General features: G+C 42.7%; 1 protein-coding gene across 3 annotated transcripts; it reads left to right on the forward strand.

The window, feature by feature from the left end:
• Positions 1 to 529: 529 nt before the first annotated feature.
• PRPF18 (pre-mRNA processing factor 18) lies at positions 530 to 17,724 on the forward strand. Of its 3 annotated transcripts, none has more exons than XM_061467247.1 (11): positions 530 to 669; positions 2,829 to 2,906; positions 3,036 to 3,058; positions 5,825 to 5,929; positions 7,904 to 8,017; positions 9,737 to 9,883; positions 11,793 to 11,861; positions 12,939 to 13,079; positions 13,534 to 13,605; positions 15,957 to 16,112; positions 17,117 to 17,724. In XM_061467247.1, the coding sequence occupies exons 2-11, from the start codon at positions 2,894 to 2,896 to the stop codon at positions 17,195 to 17,197; spliced, it is 921 nt and encodes a 306-aa protein (XP_061323231.1). In that variant the 5' UTR covers positions 530 to 669; positions 2,829 to 2,893; the 3' UTR covers positions 17,198 to 17,724. The 3 variants fall into 3 exon arrangements, with proteins under 3 accessions (XP_061323231.1, XP_061323229.1, XP_061323230.1); XM_061467245.1 differs by having other exon boundaries at positions 535 to 669; positions 3,032 to 3,058; XM_061467246.1 differs by lacking the exon at positions 3,036 to 3,058 and having other exon boundaries at positions 535 to 669.
• Positions 17,725 to 18,503: the final 779 nt, after the last annotated feature.

Below are 18,503 nucleotides of genomic sequence, written 5' to 3' on the forward strand. Positions count from 1 at the left end.
TGTACAGGTGATCTAGGGTGTCTTCTGTGGGGTGGCATAAAACCATAGTGTCATTTTAGGTTGGGAAAGATCTTTAAGATCAATGAGTACAGCCATTAACCCAGCACAGCCAAGTCCGCCACAAAACCATGCCCCTGAGCACCACATCTTTTGAACACCTCCAGGGATGGTGACCCCACCACTGCGCTGGGCAGCCTGTGCAGTGCTTGACAACCCTTGTGTGGAAGGCATTTTTCCCAGTATCAAATCTAAACCTCCTCTGCTACAACCTGAGGCTATTTCCTCTGGTCCTATCACTTGTTCCTGAGAGAAGATCCTGACATCCTGACGCCATCCCTGGGTCCAGCGACCAGCGCTGATCATTTCCCTGTTTCAGTGACCAGCCCCATTCTCTCCCTGGCCCCAGAGCATCCACACCCACCTCGGAGCATCGCCCGACCGTGCACAGAAACACTGCCGCCGTGTCGCGCTCTGTCGCACACTATCACCTACCCCCATCGCTCCTCCGAGCCACCAGGGGGCGCTGCACGTGGCCTTGCGGCTCGCCCGGAAGCGACGCTACTGTTTTGCCCCGGCAGTTCCGGTGGTGGTGGTGGGGCCGCTATGGATATCCTGAAGGGGGAGATTAGCCGGAAGCGGCAGCAGCTGGAGGAGAAGGAGCTCCTGGGGGTGAGGGGGCCGCCCCAGCAGCTGCTCGGGTGGGGAGGGTGGCGGGGGTGGCGGGGGTGGCGGGACCGGCCTGAGGTGGACGAGCGGGGCGGGGCGGGGCGGGGTGAGGTGAGAGCGGCCCGGGAGGCGGGAGGCGCTCGGGTAAGGGAATCCGGAGCTGCCGCAGGAACGCGTTTGGGGGTATTAGGAATGGGTTTGGAGGGGCGCGAACGTCCCCGGGTGGGGTTTGGGGACAAGGAGCAGGAGCGGCCCAGGATGGGGTGGGGAAGGAGTTGGGAGAAGATTGGGGGTGCAGAAGCAGCCTGGACCTTGCTGTAGGGCCTCATTGTGTGCCTTTGCCTTTTGGGGGTGGTTTAGTTAGTTATTTGTGCAGCTCGGCAAAAATGACCCTTAAACACAGGGTGAGTGACAAAGCATCGATATGAATGTTTTCAGAATGTAAGTGGACGTGAAGAGGACACTGCTTCATCCCTGGCAGTGTTCAAGGCCAGGTTAGACGGGGCTTGGAGCAACCTGCTCTAGTGGAAGGTGTCCCTGCCTGTAGCAGTAGGTTGGAACAGGGTGAGCTTTAAGGTCCTTTCCAACCCAAACTGTTCCATGATTCAGGCACTGAGAGAGGAGAGAAGTCTGTGTGACCTTTGGTGAACAAAGTGCAGTTCCCTTTCCTCAGCCCTGCTGCGTTCTGTGCATAGAAATAGTCAATAACAGAGGGGTCTGGGTGTGCCAAGTGTGTTAACTGAAAGCACTCACAGTACTGCAGTGCTTTTATAGAATCATAGAATAGTTAGGGTTGGAAAAAAACTTAAGATCATTCAGTTCCAACCCCCCTGCCATGGGCAGGGACACCTCACACTAAACCATGTCACCCAAGGCTCTGTCCAGCCTCACGCTGAATACCACCAGGGATGGAGCATTCACAACTTCCCTGGGCAACCCATTCCAGTGCCTCACCACCCTTACAGTAAAGAACTTCCTCCTTATATCCAATCTAAACTTCCCCTGTTTCAGTTTGAACCCCTTACCCCTTGTCCTATCACTGCAGTCCCTAATGAAGAGTCCTTCCTCAGCAGCCTTATAGGCCCTCTTCTGATACCGGAAGGCTGCTATGAGGTCTCCATGCAGCCTTCTCTTCTCCAGGCTGAACAGCCCCAACTTTCTCAGGCTATCTTCATGGATGTCTTGAATTTGGTTTTGGTGATAGTGGTTGAAGTAGGGAGCTGTGGTTGAAGGCTTTTGTAGGCAAAGTATGAAGGAAGAGCTGGAACACCTCTCATATGAAGACAGGCTGAGAAAGTTGGGGCTGTTCAGCCTGGAGAAGAGAAGGCTGCATGGAGACCTCATAGCAGCCTTCCAGTATCTGAAGGGGGCCTGTAAAGATGCTGGGGAGGGACTCTTCATTAGGGACTGTAGAGACAGGACAAGGGATGATGGGTTCAAACTGAAACAGGGGAGGTTCAGGATAGGTATAAGGAGGAAGTTCTTTACTGTGAGGGTGGTGAGGCACTGGAATGGGCTGCCCAGGGAAGTTGTGAATGCTCCGTCCCTGGTGGTTTAAGGCCAGGTCGGACAGAGCCTTGGGTGACATGGTTTAGTGTGAGGTGTCCCTGCCTGTGGCAGGGGGGCTGCAACTGGATGATCTTAAGGTCCTTTCCAGCCCTAACCTTTCTATAGTTCTATGTCTATCAAGGGAAATGCTTCAGGGTGTCTGGGAGGTCTCATCAAACACATTTCTGTGTGCTTGGTGCACCATCAAGCCTACAACATGCTTTATACAAAGGTGATTTCTCACACCTCCTTAATTTACTATAAAATGCCATCTGTTGTGTGGTTTATTTCAACAACTTTGCTGTGCTCCAACCTGGGCCTGGCTGTGCACATCAGCTTTGTGCTGATAAGTACCAAGGCCTTACATGGCAAAATATGTGGTTTGTTAAAGTGCTGATGAACACATTGTGCTTTTAACTCTGTTCATCCACATGTGCTGCAAAGTCACTATATTGCTGATTTTCAGAGGTTCTTCCAACTAGTCCCCTTTAGATGACAATGTAGACATCTCTCTGAAAGGATATAGCTGAATTCACCAAATCAAGTAAGGAAGTTTGAGCCATTTTCCACCAGGGATGTGAGACTGAAATGTTAACAGCTTTCCTCTCTTTTAGGGAAGTAAGAAATATTTCAAACGCAGTGAGTTAGCTAAAAAAGAAGAGGAGGCCTATTTCCAGAGATGTGGCTACAAGGTATGGCACCTGCTCTTCCAGGAGTTTGCATGTTTACTTTGAAGTCTGCATTTGATTATCAACAGTATAAATGTTGTTAATGATAATTGTTGTTCTTTGTTCAATCTGTTAATGGTATGCATAAGCCAGTAAATGAGAAGCCACCTGGAGAGGTATGAGTTTCCAAACCCATTTTCAATGCAGGAAAAGATGTGCATGATATACAGCTACTTAAGTTTGTGTTATGGTTTGGCTGTTCTTTCTTTTCTTTCCTTCTTTATTTTTGTGGAAAGCATGAAGTGGCTTAGGATCAAAGCTTGTCTTCCTTTCTTTTTAAGCTGTGCTGTTAGGCATGAACACTATATCTGATACAGCCACCTTCCCCTCTCTCCCTGCTCCCTTATCAGGAAAAAATGGATATCTTTGGATAATTCTATCCATTCAGACAATTTTTATAGTCTTGTCAAATGTCCAGAAAAAATCAGTACAGTGTGGGTGCACACTGAAAAGAGCTGCCAGCTTTCCTACTGTGTATTTGGGTTTTGGCCATCAACCATCCAGCACTGAAACTGTGCAACAGCAACATTTATTGTCTTGCTGGCAAAATATGAGAAAACAATTGGTAACCCAGGGTACATTTTGCAACAAATGAGTGATCTGGAAGGCTTTATCTGCCTTGTGATGGTGTCAGGGCGATAGTGTCCTGGACTGGAGAGAATGTTTGTTTTTGTTTACCAGTGTGTGTGTCTGCCTGCTGCCTGATTATCTGTGTATGGGAGGGGGGATGCATTCCCTTGGGGAAGATAAAGGCTTGTAATCTTGTTTGCTGTTACCGGGCACAAACAGGAGCTTTGTTTTCAGCTGAACTTTATGGAGACAGTGGCTTATTCTGAAACCTTGATCTGTTTGTATAATATTTGAACATCAAAGCCAAAATGATACTCGGAACCTGCAGTATATAGTCATGAGAAAATGTTCTGTGAATCCAGTCACTCTTCCAAGTGGAAATACTCCATGATGCTTCTGAGTATTGGTTTGAATCCTTCAGAACCATCCATGGTCGTTCAAACGGTGCTGTCTGTGCTGCTGCAGCACCAGGTTTGGTTTGAAATGTGACCCTGCATAATGGTTTTAAAATAAGTTGCTTTGTTTAGTTTAGTTCCTTTTTAGAGCCTCCTAGATTTCTGCATTTGATCTTTGCAATCTTCATGACATGTAGAATACAGACTGATTTCTTTTTTAATTCAGGAGCTGTTTTGCTTTGCTTAAACTTAAGGAATTGTAATAATTTGACTTGCTTGAAGAAAGCACTGAAACAAAAATAACTGTGGTAAAGATATCACTTGGAGTCTAGCTGACAGAATGGATCAAATCTTTTCCCTCAATGCTGCTGTCTCTTTATGATTTCCAGAGTGTTTGTAAGTTAAATTTTGTATATATCCTTCTGCCATGGGAGTATACTTCTTTATACCTGTATATATTTTCACAGTTCTTCCTTATTTTCTCTCCCCCATCAATTCCTCCTTTCCTGCACTGGTGGAAGTTTTCTTTTTCCCTGCCCTTTGTGTTAAGCATTGATTGGATTGTCCTTCCCTTGTTTGGAGAAACAGCTGTGCTTGTAGGATTGTTTTCTGTGTTTGCTAGAATAGTTTTGAGTATAGATTTGTGGCCAAATCTTGTAGCTGGTGCCATGGGGGTGAATCCTTACAGCCACATGGAGTCATGCTGACACGTGTGTGCAAGACTCAGTCATTGGCCTGAAAGAATAGAAAAGCTTCTTTAAAACCAAATCATGTCTGATACCTTCATCAAATTGATCAGCCTGAATGCAGACTGGGAGTGACAGTGTGCTGCCCACACAAGGAGAATGCTGCAGAGTGCTGTAGGATTAAGTTTCCCTTTTAGCAAGTATGGTAAGGAAATAAATTCTACTAAGGAATTTAGGAAAAAAAAAAGATATGAGTGAGTACTGGAAATGCTTCCTTATTAAAGGAATACTACCAACAGCAGTCTGCTCAGGCTGTCAGAAGTGTCACACTTGATCTTATAAAGGGATGCGTAGTTCCATGGCTGCTGTCTCAAAGTTCCTTTGATCACAGAGTTGGTTTGCTTTATTAAAATATGGAGTAATGAAGAAGGAAAGCTCTGTTTGATTCAGGGACCTGCTTTTAGATTAAGAGGAGTTGCTAATGAGATCCTATCCCTATGAGGAGCTGTAGGTGTCTTTTTTTTCCCTTTTTTTTTTCCTTTAACCCATAAGAAACTATGACAAGTTTATTAGAAAGATGTTGTTACTGTATCAAAGCACTTCTCAAAACCTTGAAGAAGCCATGGATCACTGCTAATAGTACTTGCCTCACTGAAGCTATGGGTAATAAACATTTTAAGCTGCAATTGCACCAAAAGAAGCAGTCCCATTCTCTCCCTGCCCTTGGATTTTCATTTCTGCCCTTATATCCATGCATGTGCTGTGCCTGGTGAATTGGATGAGGAGTTAAGTGGGCTGGGAAGGGTCCTTTCTTTGTGTTTGCCAGGTTGTTTTCTGTTTAAATCATTTCCCCCATCTGGTTCATCACATGGTAATGCAGATGCTTTTGCATGGGGAAGTAGTAAAAAGCAGGGGCAGGAATCAACAAGCAAAGGGTGGATTTGCTATTTTCGGCACCAGTGCTGACATCTGCCTGTTAAAGTGGTTGGCAAACTTTAGCAATTATGCTTTCCATTTGCTCTAGAGACTGCTACCTGCAACCTGCAGAAGTGTTAGTTTACTACTGATACTTCTAAAATTTTTTATTGTTCTGTGATAGACAACAAAATCTATGAAACTAAAGGTTTATATTGTTATATTAAAATCTGTGTTAGAGTTCTGAATCTTCACATTGCTAGTAACATATAGGATTGTTTGCACTGACAGCTTAGTAACTGTCTGTTGAATGTAGGTACAGGAGGAAGAAGAGGAAGAGAAACCACTGACTTCGTCAAATCCAGTGCTGGAGCTCGAACTAGCAGAAGAAAAGTTACCAATGACCCTTTCCAGACAGGAGGTAAAATCAATTGTCACAGTCCTCTTGATTTTCGAGCAAGTTCATCTGAAGTCTCTTGTTAGTGCTGGTTTTCCCAGTGAACTGTACTTCTTATGGCAGCTGTATTAAACAGTGTCTCAGTTGATGATCATCTTCACTCATCAAGGATCTGCTGTCCAATTGAATGCATATGGAGGTACAGATAGGTAGAACTCCTTTGTCATATGGATATGCACAGATGTGCTATAATATTTTACAGCTCTTTCAGATGGCTTCTGGATTAGACCCTAAATATCACTATTTTCTTTGGATAATACTGATACTGAAGATGGCATACTGACTTTTTTCCCAGGAATCCCTCCCCACGCCCCCCAGCTTCTTTTTCTTAATTGTTCTGAACCTAAAAGAAACTGAGTTTTGGAAGTTCACCTTGATTTCTAGAAGAAACATTCCTGAAGTCAGAGCAGCTGCTGTGTTCTTTGGGTTTTTTTTTGCAAGGTTAAAAATGCCTGTGTGAATGTGAGTTCAGAAATACATCTATGCCTCAAAGCAGAGGAGAAGCAGGAAGCTCAGAAGCACAGACTAAATTCTAATCTTGGAAATACTGAAATTCACAGCTGAGATAATCCAGTGATGTCACATGTCCCCTTAATTTTGCTGTTTTTCCCAGGGGCATATCACAAGACTTGCAATGTTGGCTGTTGGTTTCATGTTTGGTTTGAGGCTTGGTCTCTTACGTCCTGTGTAGTGCACACTGTCTCACTGCTATTGAACTACTTGGGTGGATGAGGTTTAGGTGTTGCTGTGCCAGCAGTCTCTCCATCCTTGGTTTTGTGATATATCAGTAAGCCTGTTGCCTAATACACTAAATGAATAATGGTTAAGTATAAAGAGATTTAGCAGCAATGTGTAAAATAAGGAATCAGGAGAATAAAGTTTAGTTTTTGGCTCTGCCCATGATTTTGCAAGTCAGTTGAGGGAGGCTTTTTCACCTCTCTTATATCTACTTTAAAAGTAATTGTCCCATTGGATTAGGGACTTCATATAGCAGCCTTCCAGTGTCTGGAGGGGGCCCATAAGGATGCTGAGGAGGGACTCTTCACTAGGGACTGTAGTGATAGGACAAGGGGTGATGGGTTTAAACTTAAACAGGGGAAGTTCAGGTTAGATATAAGGAAGAAGTTCTTCACTGTGAGGGTAGTGAGGTGTTGGAATGAGTTGCTCAAGGAAGTTGTGAATGCTCCATCCCTGGCGGTGTTCAAGGCCAGTTTGGATGGAGTCTTGGGTAATGTGATTTAGTGTGTGGTGTCCCTGCCCATGGCAGGGGGATTGGAACTGGGTGACCTTAAGGTCCTTTCCAGTCCAAACTATTTTATGATTCTTTGGTAAATCATAGAATGGTTTTGGTTGGAAGGAACCTTAAAGCTCCAAACCCCTACCACGGGCAGGCACACCTTCCACTTGACCAGGTTGCTCCAAGCCCTGTCCAGCCTGGCCTTGATCACTGCCAGGGATGGGGCACTCACAGCTTTTCTGCTTAAGAATGAGAACTTTTAGCAAATCATCTTGCAGATGCGCTGGAACAACCTGCAGCCTGGTAACAGAGTGGTTTTGTTGCCCTATGCAAGTAGGTGAGTGAGATTATTGTCAGGCTCCTTGGCGATTTTGAGAACAGTTTGTAAGCTGGGACAGAGGGATGATTTTGTGTATTTGTGTAAACAAGTCAGAGCAGGAAGAAGTTAGGCTATATCAAACAGCCTGGGATTTTAGGCAAAACTGGTAATGTTTTGAATGACCTTTCCCTGAAATACTGTGGGAATTTTATATTTAGATTGTAAAGTGTCTGGAACATTTTTCTACTGCTTAAAATATTGCCATTTCCTTTCCAGCCCAGCTCAGGTTGTTATCCTAAGCAAAGCAAATAGATCAGTCATTCTGGATTGTATTTTGCTTCCTCTACGAGTTTGTGTAAGGGAATGCTTTGATTCTTCCCAGGTTATCAGGAGGTTACGAGAGAGAGGTGAGCCCATCAGGCTGTTTGGGGAAACAGACTATGATGCATTTCAGCGCCTGAGGAAGATAGAAATTCTTGCACCTGAAGTGAACAAGGTAAGACTGGCTTGTTATGAATTAGTTACTTATTTGTGGTGGGATAACCAGTGAGAAGCCCTATAAAAGTTACTGAAAATCGGTTTCAGTAACTTATAATTTTCAGGAGGGAGGTGTAGTAAAGAGCAAAGAGAAACATCTGCTCCCTCTCATTTATTGCCTGAGAAAGTATGCTAAATGTCATCATTTTGCTCACAATTGCAATTCCTTCTGTTAAAGAGTTAAACCCTCGAAACCTTTTCAGCTGAAAAATTAGCCTCTGGGTGGCAGTAATAGCCCAGCCTGTGCTGTTAACCTGCTTTTAACCAGCAAAGGCAGTCATTTACTGTTAAAACTGTCCTGTGTTTGTGATTATATGCATCTCTGAGAAGGTACAGGTAAGGAAGAGGAAGACTGCATCCTGTCTTACTTGTATGTGATGATTTTTCATCAAAAACTTGTTGTGGAAACTTCATTTCCCACCACTTCCCTTTAAAGTTACAACCAAATAAAAAAAATGACTAAAAGAGACCATAGTTAACCTATTTATTCCTTTTGTCTTAACAGATCAGTTAAATGAGGAGATGCAGTTGAGGTTTGCATTCATGGTTCACCAAGTTTGCAACCCAGCTAAGAAAATGACAGTTGGGATTTTCTTCCCTAATTTGTGGCAAACTGAGTTGTTTGAAACATTTTAACTGGGGCTGCTCATAAAAGAAAAGCCTTTTCCTGTTCAAGTCTTAAATAAACATAACTAAATGTTGAAATATGAGTATTTGAGCTAATGAAAGCTGCCCCTCCAGTGACAGCAGTGACAGTAGTAGGAGTATTAGGAAATAGTGAGCTCATAAATAGGATTGTGATGGATTTTTGTGTTTATATGTTTCAGCCACAATGTGTTGCTTAAATGTAGATAGTCACTATAACCGTTTGTGGTTCAGGCATTTTTAGACTTCTAAATGATTAATAAAACCACTCCAGACAGTCAAGTCTGATGACCGAAGAGGGGAAATAACTGTGCAAAGCTATTCCCAGTGGAGTGGCTGAATTTATCGTAGGGTAAGAAATGTCATACTCCTTTACATTTTATGTCTCAAGATAGTAATGTCTGTCCTTTAACTGTGACTAAGCCGAGTCTTACTCTATTTAAAAGCAGCCCTGAACTTTATATATGTGATTTTAAACTATTTTTTAACCACCTAAAACCTAGGGGATTTTAAACACTTAATCTATATGAACCATTCTGCTATGTTTAAATTATCAGTAATAAAGGGAAACTACATAAATGTTTTATGGGATAGTACTGAAGGAGTGTTAACCTTATTTACAGCTTTTTTCAGGGCAGATGGGAAGACTTGTAGAACTGGTGAGCGTTATGGTCTGTTTTCTGTTTGTTTGGGGGTGATTCAATGCATTGCTTCGAGTAAATGTCTTGAAGAAAGTCCTAGAAGTCGATGCAATCCTCCATGGTTTTCTGGTGAAAGTACAGTTTAAGGTCTTTTTCACAGGTCTGGACATTGCAGAAGTTGATGCACCTGCTTTTTGTGAAGTGCTGAAGCAATCCAGAAGCTGTTCTCTGAACTCAGTTTAAATTCAGACCACAAAGCTAAACCTTTATGCACGTTTTTACAGAATTTGGCTTCTCTTAAACAGAAGTTGAATGCTCACAGTGACAGTACTGAACTGCTTTTATTTACCTGAGGGGTTTATTGTGAAATGGTCATCTCTCACCTTTTCTAGGGTCTAAGAAATGACCTGAAGGCTGCTTTGGATAAGATTGACCAGCAGTATCTGAATGAAATCGTAGGCGGCCAAGAAGCAGGAGATGATGACTCACAGAATGACTTGAAAGTCCATGAGGAAAACACTACTATTGAAGAACTAGAGGTATGTGATGGGTAGATTTTAATGAAGAGATTTTAGATGTAGTACATTTTTGTGAGAAAGCTTTTTTGTCAGGTTTGTTTTGACAAACTTGTCTTGTTTTCAGCATTGAGCTTGGGCATTCTGAAGTATCCTTAAATATGGTCTTGGGTTGCACCATAGGGGCCTACAGTATCCAAGTGGTCTTTGTTAACAACACCTCATCAAAGAGGGGTAAGAGTTGCCTGCAGGGAGAGTAATGCAGTTAGGATTCCCTCTGCAGGGGAGTTAGAGTTAGAATTGGAGAATTTGATACAAATACATTACCTGGTCATAAATTCTAAAGCCTTTCCAATAAGTATCTGAGAGGGTAATAGGCTTAGTACTGCTGAATTTTCCCTATACCAGAAAGATGGGACTCTGAAAAATAGACACACAGAAAGAATGTCTGATATAAAATGATCTAGGACAAAAAAAGAAGTGAATATCAGAAGTAGGCAGATCACAGGAGATATCAGAAATGCAGAGACCATGTGTCCCAGAAACTTCAGTGCAATGGCTCCTCTGTTCTGAAGGAGCACCATGGTATTTGTGAAAGTGAGTGGAGAATGAGTGCCGTGAAATGCATCCAGCACCTGGGATTTCAGGGTAAAATTTGGAACAGCACATCAACTTCAGCTGCAGACTTTTACCCTTAATCTTTAAAATCCTTTGCAGGAGTTAATCTTCATAATGTGCCTCCAAAAGTGTGTTTAAGAAATAATCTGATTTATAATGGAAAACTTAAATGATTGAATTATTATTAGGATATAGTCCTTGGCTTTTTTGTTAGGATACCAGGGGTCCTGGTTTAAAATAACAGTAGTACCAGCACTGATAGCAGTTGTAATGGGGCTGCATTTTACCCTTCTGTTAGCTCTCAAAATATCCCCTTTTTGGGGTTGTGGGGCAGGCTTGGTTTGAGCCATGAAAGTAATCTTTTGTTTGAATACACTTCAGTCTTAATTTTATATTACTTTAACTACTTACATAAAAGCTTACACTGAATTGGGTTCCAAATCTATGAGATACTTTAAATAAGACTCACATTGGTATTGTGAGAACAAGCAAAATAGATTATAAATCCAACTCTACCGCCTGGAAATGTTTCTCTAAAGGGGTGTTAGTGTTAGCAGGTTTGAGGTTTGGGTATTGGAGCACACTGCTGGGGGTTTGTGGTGGTTTGTTGTTTTGGGGTTTTAGTAGATTTGTTCACTCAATTTCACAGTTGCAATGAAATAAAATGGGAAACAGCCCCACAACAACAGAGAATTGGAATAGCTTAACAAAATAATTAGGTTAATTGATGGCTTTGGGGATCTCAGCAAATGCAGCACACCCACAGTTCCCCTTCCTGCAGTGCTGTCAAACAGCTGCTAATGATGCCAATCATTTAGTGGTTAATGAATGAAAAATTGCTGTTGCAGTGACTTTACAGAAATAATCATATTGGCTTTTTGACTGTAATGTTTTTAATAGATTAATGAATATCAGGAGCATATATAGCTGCTGCAGTCCGTTTCATAACTTGTGTTTTGGATTACTGCTGGACTCTGTTAGAGCTCACAATGCAGAGAATCGTGCTCTGCTGTGGTGGTGGTGGCAGACTTCTAGACAACTTGGAACTAATTCATAGAATCACAGAATGATTTGGGTTGGAAAGAACCTTAAAATCATCTAGTTCCAACCCCCTGCAATGGGCAGGGACACCTCACACTAGACCATGTCACCCAAGGATCTATCCAACCTGGCCTTGAACACTGCCAGGCATGGAGCATTTACCACTTCTTTGGGCAACCTGTGCCAGTGCCTCACCACCCTCACAGTAAAGAACTTCTTCCTTATATCTAACCTGAACTTACCCTATTTAATTACCTCTTTTCTTCTGTTCTAGGCTTTGGGAGAATCCTTAGGACGGGGTGATGATCACTATGACATGGACATCATAACAAAGTTCTTGAAGGTAACAAACTCTAATAGATTAATAATTCTGTAGCTGTGTTATATTTTTTACTATCATGTAGATATATCTTGTGCATAGAAGGGATGTTTTTGACTGCTTGTAGAGAAAAACTCATGTTTAAGATGTGGGTTTTTTTAAATGCTTTGCACTCCACAGCTTTGGTTAGTCACAATAGTGACTTCTGCTAGAGCTAGGAAAGAGTGTTCTTCACAATCTGGTCCTGCTTTTTTTAGATAAAATAAATATGGTTTTGATTTCCATGTGGTCATTAAAGCAGTTGTACGTAGTTGCTTCTATATACTACTAGGACATTAAAAGCTTCCGAGGAGTCCCTGCCTCCCTTCCCCAGGAACAGCACAAGCTGAAATGAAATGTCACGTGGTACTGTAATGTGAAATAAGAGCATTTTAAAGGAAATCCACTGGCTTTTCTAAGGAACCAGATTCAAGTGGATGGTAGAAAATTGTTTCCTTGTTTCCTGGCAAGAAGCCTGTATTGCCTCTTATTTGAGTCAGCTGGTCCTTGTGTAACTACTGTGATGATCACAAGTCACAGTAAGAGTTGGAGCTTTTGTTTGTATTTATAAGATACACCATCATTTTAATGTAGTTTGGGCTGGGCAGGGAAAGCAGGCTCAAAAATTGCTTTCCAGGTGAAGAGAAGGCACATTTGATGTGTTTTCCTTCTGGTGCGTTGAATTTTCACTGTGATCTTCACTATTCCTTAGGCTCCTATGCAGGAAAACTGCCCTGAAACGTCAGCATCTTCTGCTTAAGATTTCTGGTCTTCTTACGTATTCGTCCTCCTTCCCTGCAGTGATACCTGCAATGATGTTTCCTTGTTTTTTTTTTTTCTGTAAACACCTATTTATACATGCTCCCCCCCCCATCTTTTTGTACTAGGAGGGTTGTTCCTCTCCCTCCTTGTGTATCCTTCTGAAAGAGGCTTCTTGGAGCCTTATTTCAGATTTCTCCAGAGAACCTGATTTTGCCTTCATGGCTTAAACTGTTCCCATCTGTTTTGCCGAGGAAGCCAGTAGATGGTAGTCTGACATAAATGTGCTTGTTCCTTACACAGTTTCTTCTTGGCGTTTGGGCTAAGGAGTTGAATGCCAGAGAAGACTATGTGAAACGGGGAGTGCAGGGGAAGCTGAACAGTGCCACGCAGAAGCAGACAGAATCCTACCTGAGGCCACTCTTCAGAAAGCTTCGGAAAAGGGTGAGTCACTTTTAAATGTCACTATCCTGTAAGAGTTTACCTTCTGCTTTCAAATGTAGTGTCCTTTCCTAAGCTAATGTTACCTTCCCTGAAGAAGAGAGATAAGTGAGTTTGTCAGAGTTTCTGCGTCTAGAGCACACGACTCCCCTGTTCTGATGTTTTTATCTTGATCAGTGAGTTCTGCCTACCCAGTGCTTTTCCAAGTGTTGCTGAATGTCTTACCTGTTCATTAGGTTGCAAACAGGATAGAATTGGAATTGTATTTTGCACTTTGCCGCTAGCTACTAGGTGTAACCACTTAACCTCTCTTTCTTCAGATCCCTTATCTAAATGTTTTCCTTTGTTAAAGTCCTCCAGCTAGGGTAGTTGCTAAACTCTGTATAAATGCTGAGTAGGATGATTTTCCTGAGCTGCTATTCTGAAGTAAATATGTCTTCTTCTTCTTCTCCTGTAGACACTTCCTGCAGACATCAAGGAATCAATAACAGATATCATTAAATTCATGTTGCAAAGAGAATATGTGAAGGTACGTTTGTTTGCACTCTTCCAGCATATTCAGACTGTTTGGTTCTAATAGATGGAGTTTCTTACTTCCAACATTCCCATTCTTTTTTGCATTTGGAAGATGCACACAGTGTATATCCAAACAAAATGGAAACTGGCTGTGAAAGGTTTGGCTCCCAGTAGTGTTTGATCCACAGCCTGTCAGAAGATCTTTTGAGGTTGGTGAAACTGCAGAGCTTTGAGAAGGGAATTTTTCTCAGAGATGGTTATATTAAGTTGCAGAGAGGAATCCTCTGTGGGAAACCCGATATTGGAAGGTTAAATGAAGTTATTGAATTAATAGGGATAGGGTGTTGATTAAATAATTAGGAATTAATTGAGTCAAACTGAGTTATTGAATACGAGATGCTGTCCCTTTCTGTGGCGATGCTTACATTAGCCAGCCTGGTATGGTTGAGGTATGGTAATGAAAAGCCTTTTGGACAAAGTCTGCTTACTGGAGGAGGCAGAAGCACTTTGGCACACAAGATCAAAGGCAGTGTTGGCTTTTGTTTGTAGCTGCCTTCAGAAGTAGAACTCAAATACCAATAGCATTTGCTTAAGCAGCTTGTGTATACAGAGGAAACCAAGCTGTGTTTTGCCTTTAAATTTCTAGTATTTCATATTATTCTTGTGAGGAGTTGGGGTAGTTTGTCAAGTAAGCAGTGAGCCTGCTCCTGAAAATAACTTCAGATAGCCCAAGGAAAGTTTAATCTAAATCTGAAAATAGAACTGAAAGTGTGGGATTTATGATAGTGGGGTTTTGTTTGGGGGCATTTTATTTTCTGTTGGTTGTCATCATTAGGTTGAAATTCCCTTCCCAATACCTCTTCAAACAAAGTAAGGAATGTGTGGGAATGTGGTTTATCTCATGGGTTAGTCAGCTGTGCTCTTCTCTCCTGGGAGTGCTTGGCTTTATGTAAATTTCATGGACTCATTTTGGGGGATTTGAGTGTACATTTGGAAGTTTTGGGCTTTTCTTACTTGTTTGCTTTTTAATTAAGTTACTGAGCCTTTTACTTTTAAAGGTACTCATATCCTCTTCCATTTTGCTTCCTAAGAGACTTGCCTTTTACTCGCTTCTGTTGTCTTCTGTGCTGTTTTGCTTTGTGCAGCCTAGTAAATGCTCAGCCACCAATTCTTACCGCTCTGTTAGATGAACAGCTGGAAAGAGTTAAACTTTGAAATCAACACCTGACAGCAGGCAAATGCCAGGATGCAAGTTGTGCACTCAACCTTAATTAACCCTGTTGTGACAGTCCCGGAAGGGTCTTTAATTGCATGTTCACATACTGGGGTTCATCATGTAACTATATTTAAATCAGTAAGTAGTTGTTTGATGAAGACTTCAGATTTTGCTTCATGTCCCTTCTTGAGATTTACTTTCAGCTGTCTGCAACCCCCTGCTTTGTTCATTATTCACCTCCCAGTGCCAGCTGGGAAGAAACTGTGTGCACTGGTCATGATTGCTGCTTCTCACTGTATAGTCTTTAAATAGGAGATGGTAAACGAACGCTGCATCAGTGAGTCTTGTGGCTGCACGCTAATAGTAGAGGAATGTCCTGCTCCATGTCCTTCCTGGAGCTTCTGTGATTGCATGTGTCTGTCCCACTCACTTCCTGATTCTCAGTTGTTGTGAGTTGTTCTAAGCTCTGTATTTCTCTTCCTTTCTCCCTTTCTGTTAATTTTCCCTTCAAGTTTTATCCCTGTTCTTCCCCAGGGACTTTGTCTGCTCCAGCTTTAGGAACGGGGTCTGCTGTCTGGATTGGGAAATTTCAGATTGATTTACTGCTGCTACTCCTCCCTTCGTAAATGTTGTTACAAATGTGCTTATTTAACCCAGTTTTGTGGAGTGCTGGTTCTCAGCCTCTTTGGAAGCTCACCTCCCTGAGGGCTGTTAGGCCCCAGTGCACTCCTCAGGTCCATGCACACAACATCAGCCTTCAATGGGTTGTGCTTACAGACAGGCTTCCTGGTCTAGTCTGCATCTGCAACAGATCTAAAGGTGATAGCAGAAGAAAAACTCATGGGAATCTGAGAAAGCTGAGTTGAAAACAGTCCCTGCTGAGGGCTGTTTACTAATTTTCATTTTAATCAAGGTGATTAAACTGTCTTATCCAGTGCTTTCTTTCATCAGGTAAGGTCCATGGTTCTTGCTTCTGTCAGAGTAAACATGATTTGTGTTAGGAAGATGCGTTGTGAAATTGGTTAATACCATGCAGTGAGACCTGATTCAGAGAGACTGGAATAGGTGTTACTGTATCCAGCTATACAATGGATGCTTTCTCATGCTCTTTCTGTTTTGTTAAGAGTACCTGCACTGTGTTTCTTCAGGCAAACGATGCCTATCTCCAGATGGCCATTGGAAATGCTCCCTGGCCCATTGGTGTCACCATGGTTGGTATCCACGCTCGAACGGGTCGTGAGAAGATCTTCTCCAAGCACGTAGCCCATGTTCTCAACGATGAAACTCAGAGGAAATACATACAGGTAAGGTTGGCTTGGGGAATCCAACTGATTCCCTTTTGAAGTTAGGGGATCTTTGAGGTGATGTGGACCTTAGTTTGGGTCAAGCATAACATCCATTTAATAGCTTATCCGGGACCTGAAGGCTCTTCAGTGCTGGGCTGGGAATGGAGTCTAAAGGTTTTTTTTACCTCTTAATTGTGATCCTACATGAACACCAAAGTAGCTGTGAAGACATGCTCCTCAGTTCCTTCACTGTTTAACTGTGCAGAATGTATTAAATTTAATCTCTGAAATACAGTTCTTCTGACTATTTCTGCAACCAGATAAATGCTTTCATTTTTCAAACATGTCCCTTCAACGCCATGGATTTGAAAGTTTCAGGTTCAGTTCCTCCAGTGCATATTCATACTCATGTTGTGAACTTTTGAGTTTGGAATTAGCAGCAGTGGTGTTTTTGCCCTCTAACCTTTCAGTGCAGTAAGTGTACAGGTCTGAGGAAACAAGTCTTCTCTTGTTGTATTTTGACATGTATTTGCCTCCTGCCAGCTACAGTTGCATTGAGATAAAGACCTTCTGGCTTAACTGTGAAGCCTCCAGAGCAGCATCTTGGAGCTCAAAGCTTCTGGCAGGGGAAGCTTATGTAAATGTCTTCCTGCTGCAGCAGAATTACTCTCTTTGCTCTTTGACTTCTGCAGATGGCTGCAAGCAAATTGCTTGCAAAAAGAAACTTCCTCTTCCACTTTGAGTCTCTTTGTGTTAGGGTTACAAATACAGCTTCTGGTTTCTCCTTAACTTTATTTTTTAATATCATCACCTGAGAAAATAGCATCTCCTCTCATATTGGAGATAACTTGGGACTTCAGAGGAAGAAAGGTGAATAAAACAACCAAACAAGCCCCCCATCCTAACCCCAGAACAGCAGCCTTTTCCTTTTAATTCTTAAGCTTTAAAACCCTGTAGTCTGTGAGGTTGGTTTAACAGCTGCAGGTTTATCACAGAATTGTCCTTGTGTTGTTAATTCCTAGGGGCTGAAGAGGCTCATGACCATTTGCCAGAAGCACTTCCCAACAGACCCGTCCAAGTGTGTGGAGTACAACGCGTTGTGAGGCTCTGCAGTGGTCAAGCCGTGACTCATGTTTCCATCTCCAGGATCCAGAGAGGGTTGAAGAGACAGCTTGTGCTTTACCACCAACAGAACATGGGGGGTGGGCTTTGAGGAAAAGCACAAAGCAGCAGGTTTTCCACAGCTTCTTTTTTACAAGCCCCATTTATTTAGATTTCTCTTTAAATCTATGCTTTATCCTGAACACATCCAGTCTGCAGCAGAGGGGGGAGGTTCGAAGGGTTTATGACCAGGGGACAGTGAATCCTTGCCTTTATTTCACTTTGTTATTCAGGGAACCGTGCAGACTGAACTGTTTCCCGTATCTCAGGAGCTTTAGGTGCGACTCAGCCCTGCAAGGAGCATATGTGGAGCTTTTCTGGCTGCTTTCCCATTGGAGACTGATGCGGGGAGGTGATTAGAGGGAAGCAGTTGAAGTTGAATCTTGGTTGTTTCTGTAAATATGAAGACTTTATTGGCTAATCTTTCATGTGGTATTTATCAGGAGGGAAAAATAAAAAGGTTTCTATATTTCTCAGCTCAAAACTACAGCCTGGCTCAGTGCAAAGGGGTTTTGATCTTGAATGCATCTGATTTGGCTTTTTCTTCCTTTTATAACAGTGTTTTTAATAGAAAACTTCTGGGCTTGAGGGAAGTCATCTCATGGCTCTTGAGGCTTTCAAATCCCATTTTTATACATATGGAGAAAATCCTGTTCTGCTGGGTATTGCAGAGAAAATAATTAGGACCTCCCATGACCACATACAGCATTTCTGGTAGCCACAAATCTTTACCATTGTGCATCTTGATGGTGAAGAAACTCACAGAAAGGATGATGTCTGATTCAGATGAACTTTGGAAGTGGTGCAAGGCAAAAGGCTGAACTTCTGTGTGAGGTTGGTGAGGTGCTGGCACAGGGTGTCCAGAGAAGCTGTGGCTGCCCCATCCCTGGCAGTGTTCAAGGCCAGGTTGGACACAGGGGCTTGGAGCAACCTGCTCTAGTGGAAGGTGTCCCTGCCCGTGGCAGGGTTTGGAGCTGGAGGAGCTTTAAGGTCCCTTCCAACCTAAATCATTCCATGATGAAATATTGTGGTTTAATTGCAATAGCAGTGGTACCTCTGCAACAGCACTGACAGGTCCTTCTCCTAAGGAGCCTTTCTAGGATCTACAGAGAAGCTCCGAATGGGTTGCTGATCATTTCAGTGCTGCTCATAACTGCAGCTACACACACTTCTGAGCTTCCAGACCTTGCATCTGTCTGGTCCCCTAGATCCAGTCAAGCCAGGTGCACTCTTCTGCCTCTGGAGAAC

The sequence above is a fragment of the Pezoporus flaviventris genome, unplaced genomic scaffold (genome assembly GCF_033815535.1).
Source record: "Pezoporus flaviventris isolate CSIRO_AGI_PZ_B2104156 unplaced genomic scaffold, CSIRO_AGI_Pfla_v1 ptg000045l, whole genome shotgun sequence".
Lineage (NCBI taxonomy): Eukaryota > Metazoa > Chordata > Aves > Psittaciformes > Psittacidae > Pezoporus > Pezoporus flaviventris.

Excerpts from the sequence above, each read along its gene's own strand:
- PRPF18 (XM_061467245.1), top strand. The coding sequence starts at position 604 with ATGGATATCCTGAAGGGGGAGATTAGCCGGAAGCGGCAGCAGCTGGAG. Across the intron at positions 8,018-9,736 it reads TTGCACCTGAAGTGAACAAG|GGTCTAAGAAATGACCTGAA; the intron begins GTAAGACTGGCT and ends CACCTTTTCTAG. Across the intron at positions 16,113-17,116 it reads CTCAGAGGAAATACATACAG|GGGCTGAAGAGGCTCATGAC; the intron begins GTAAGGTTGGCT and ends GTTAATTCCTAG.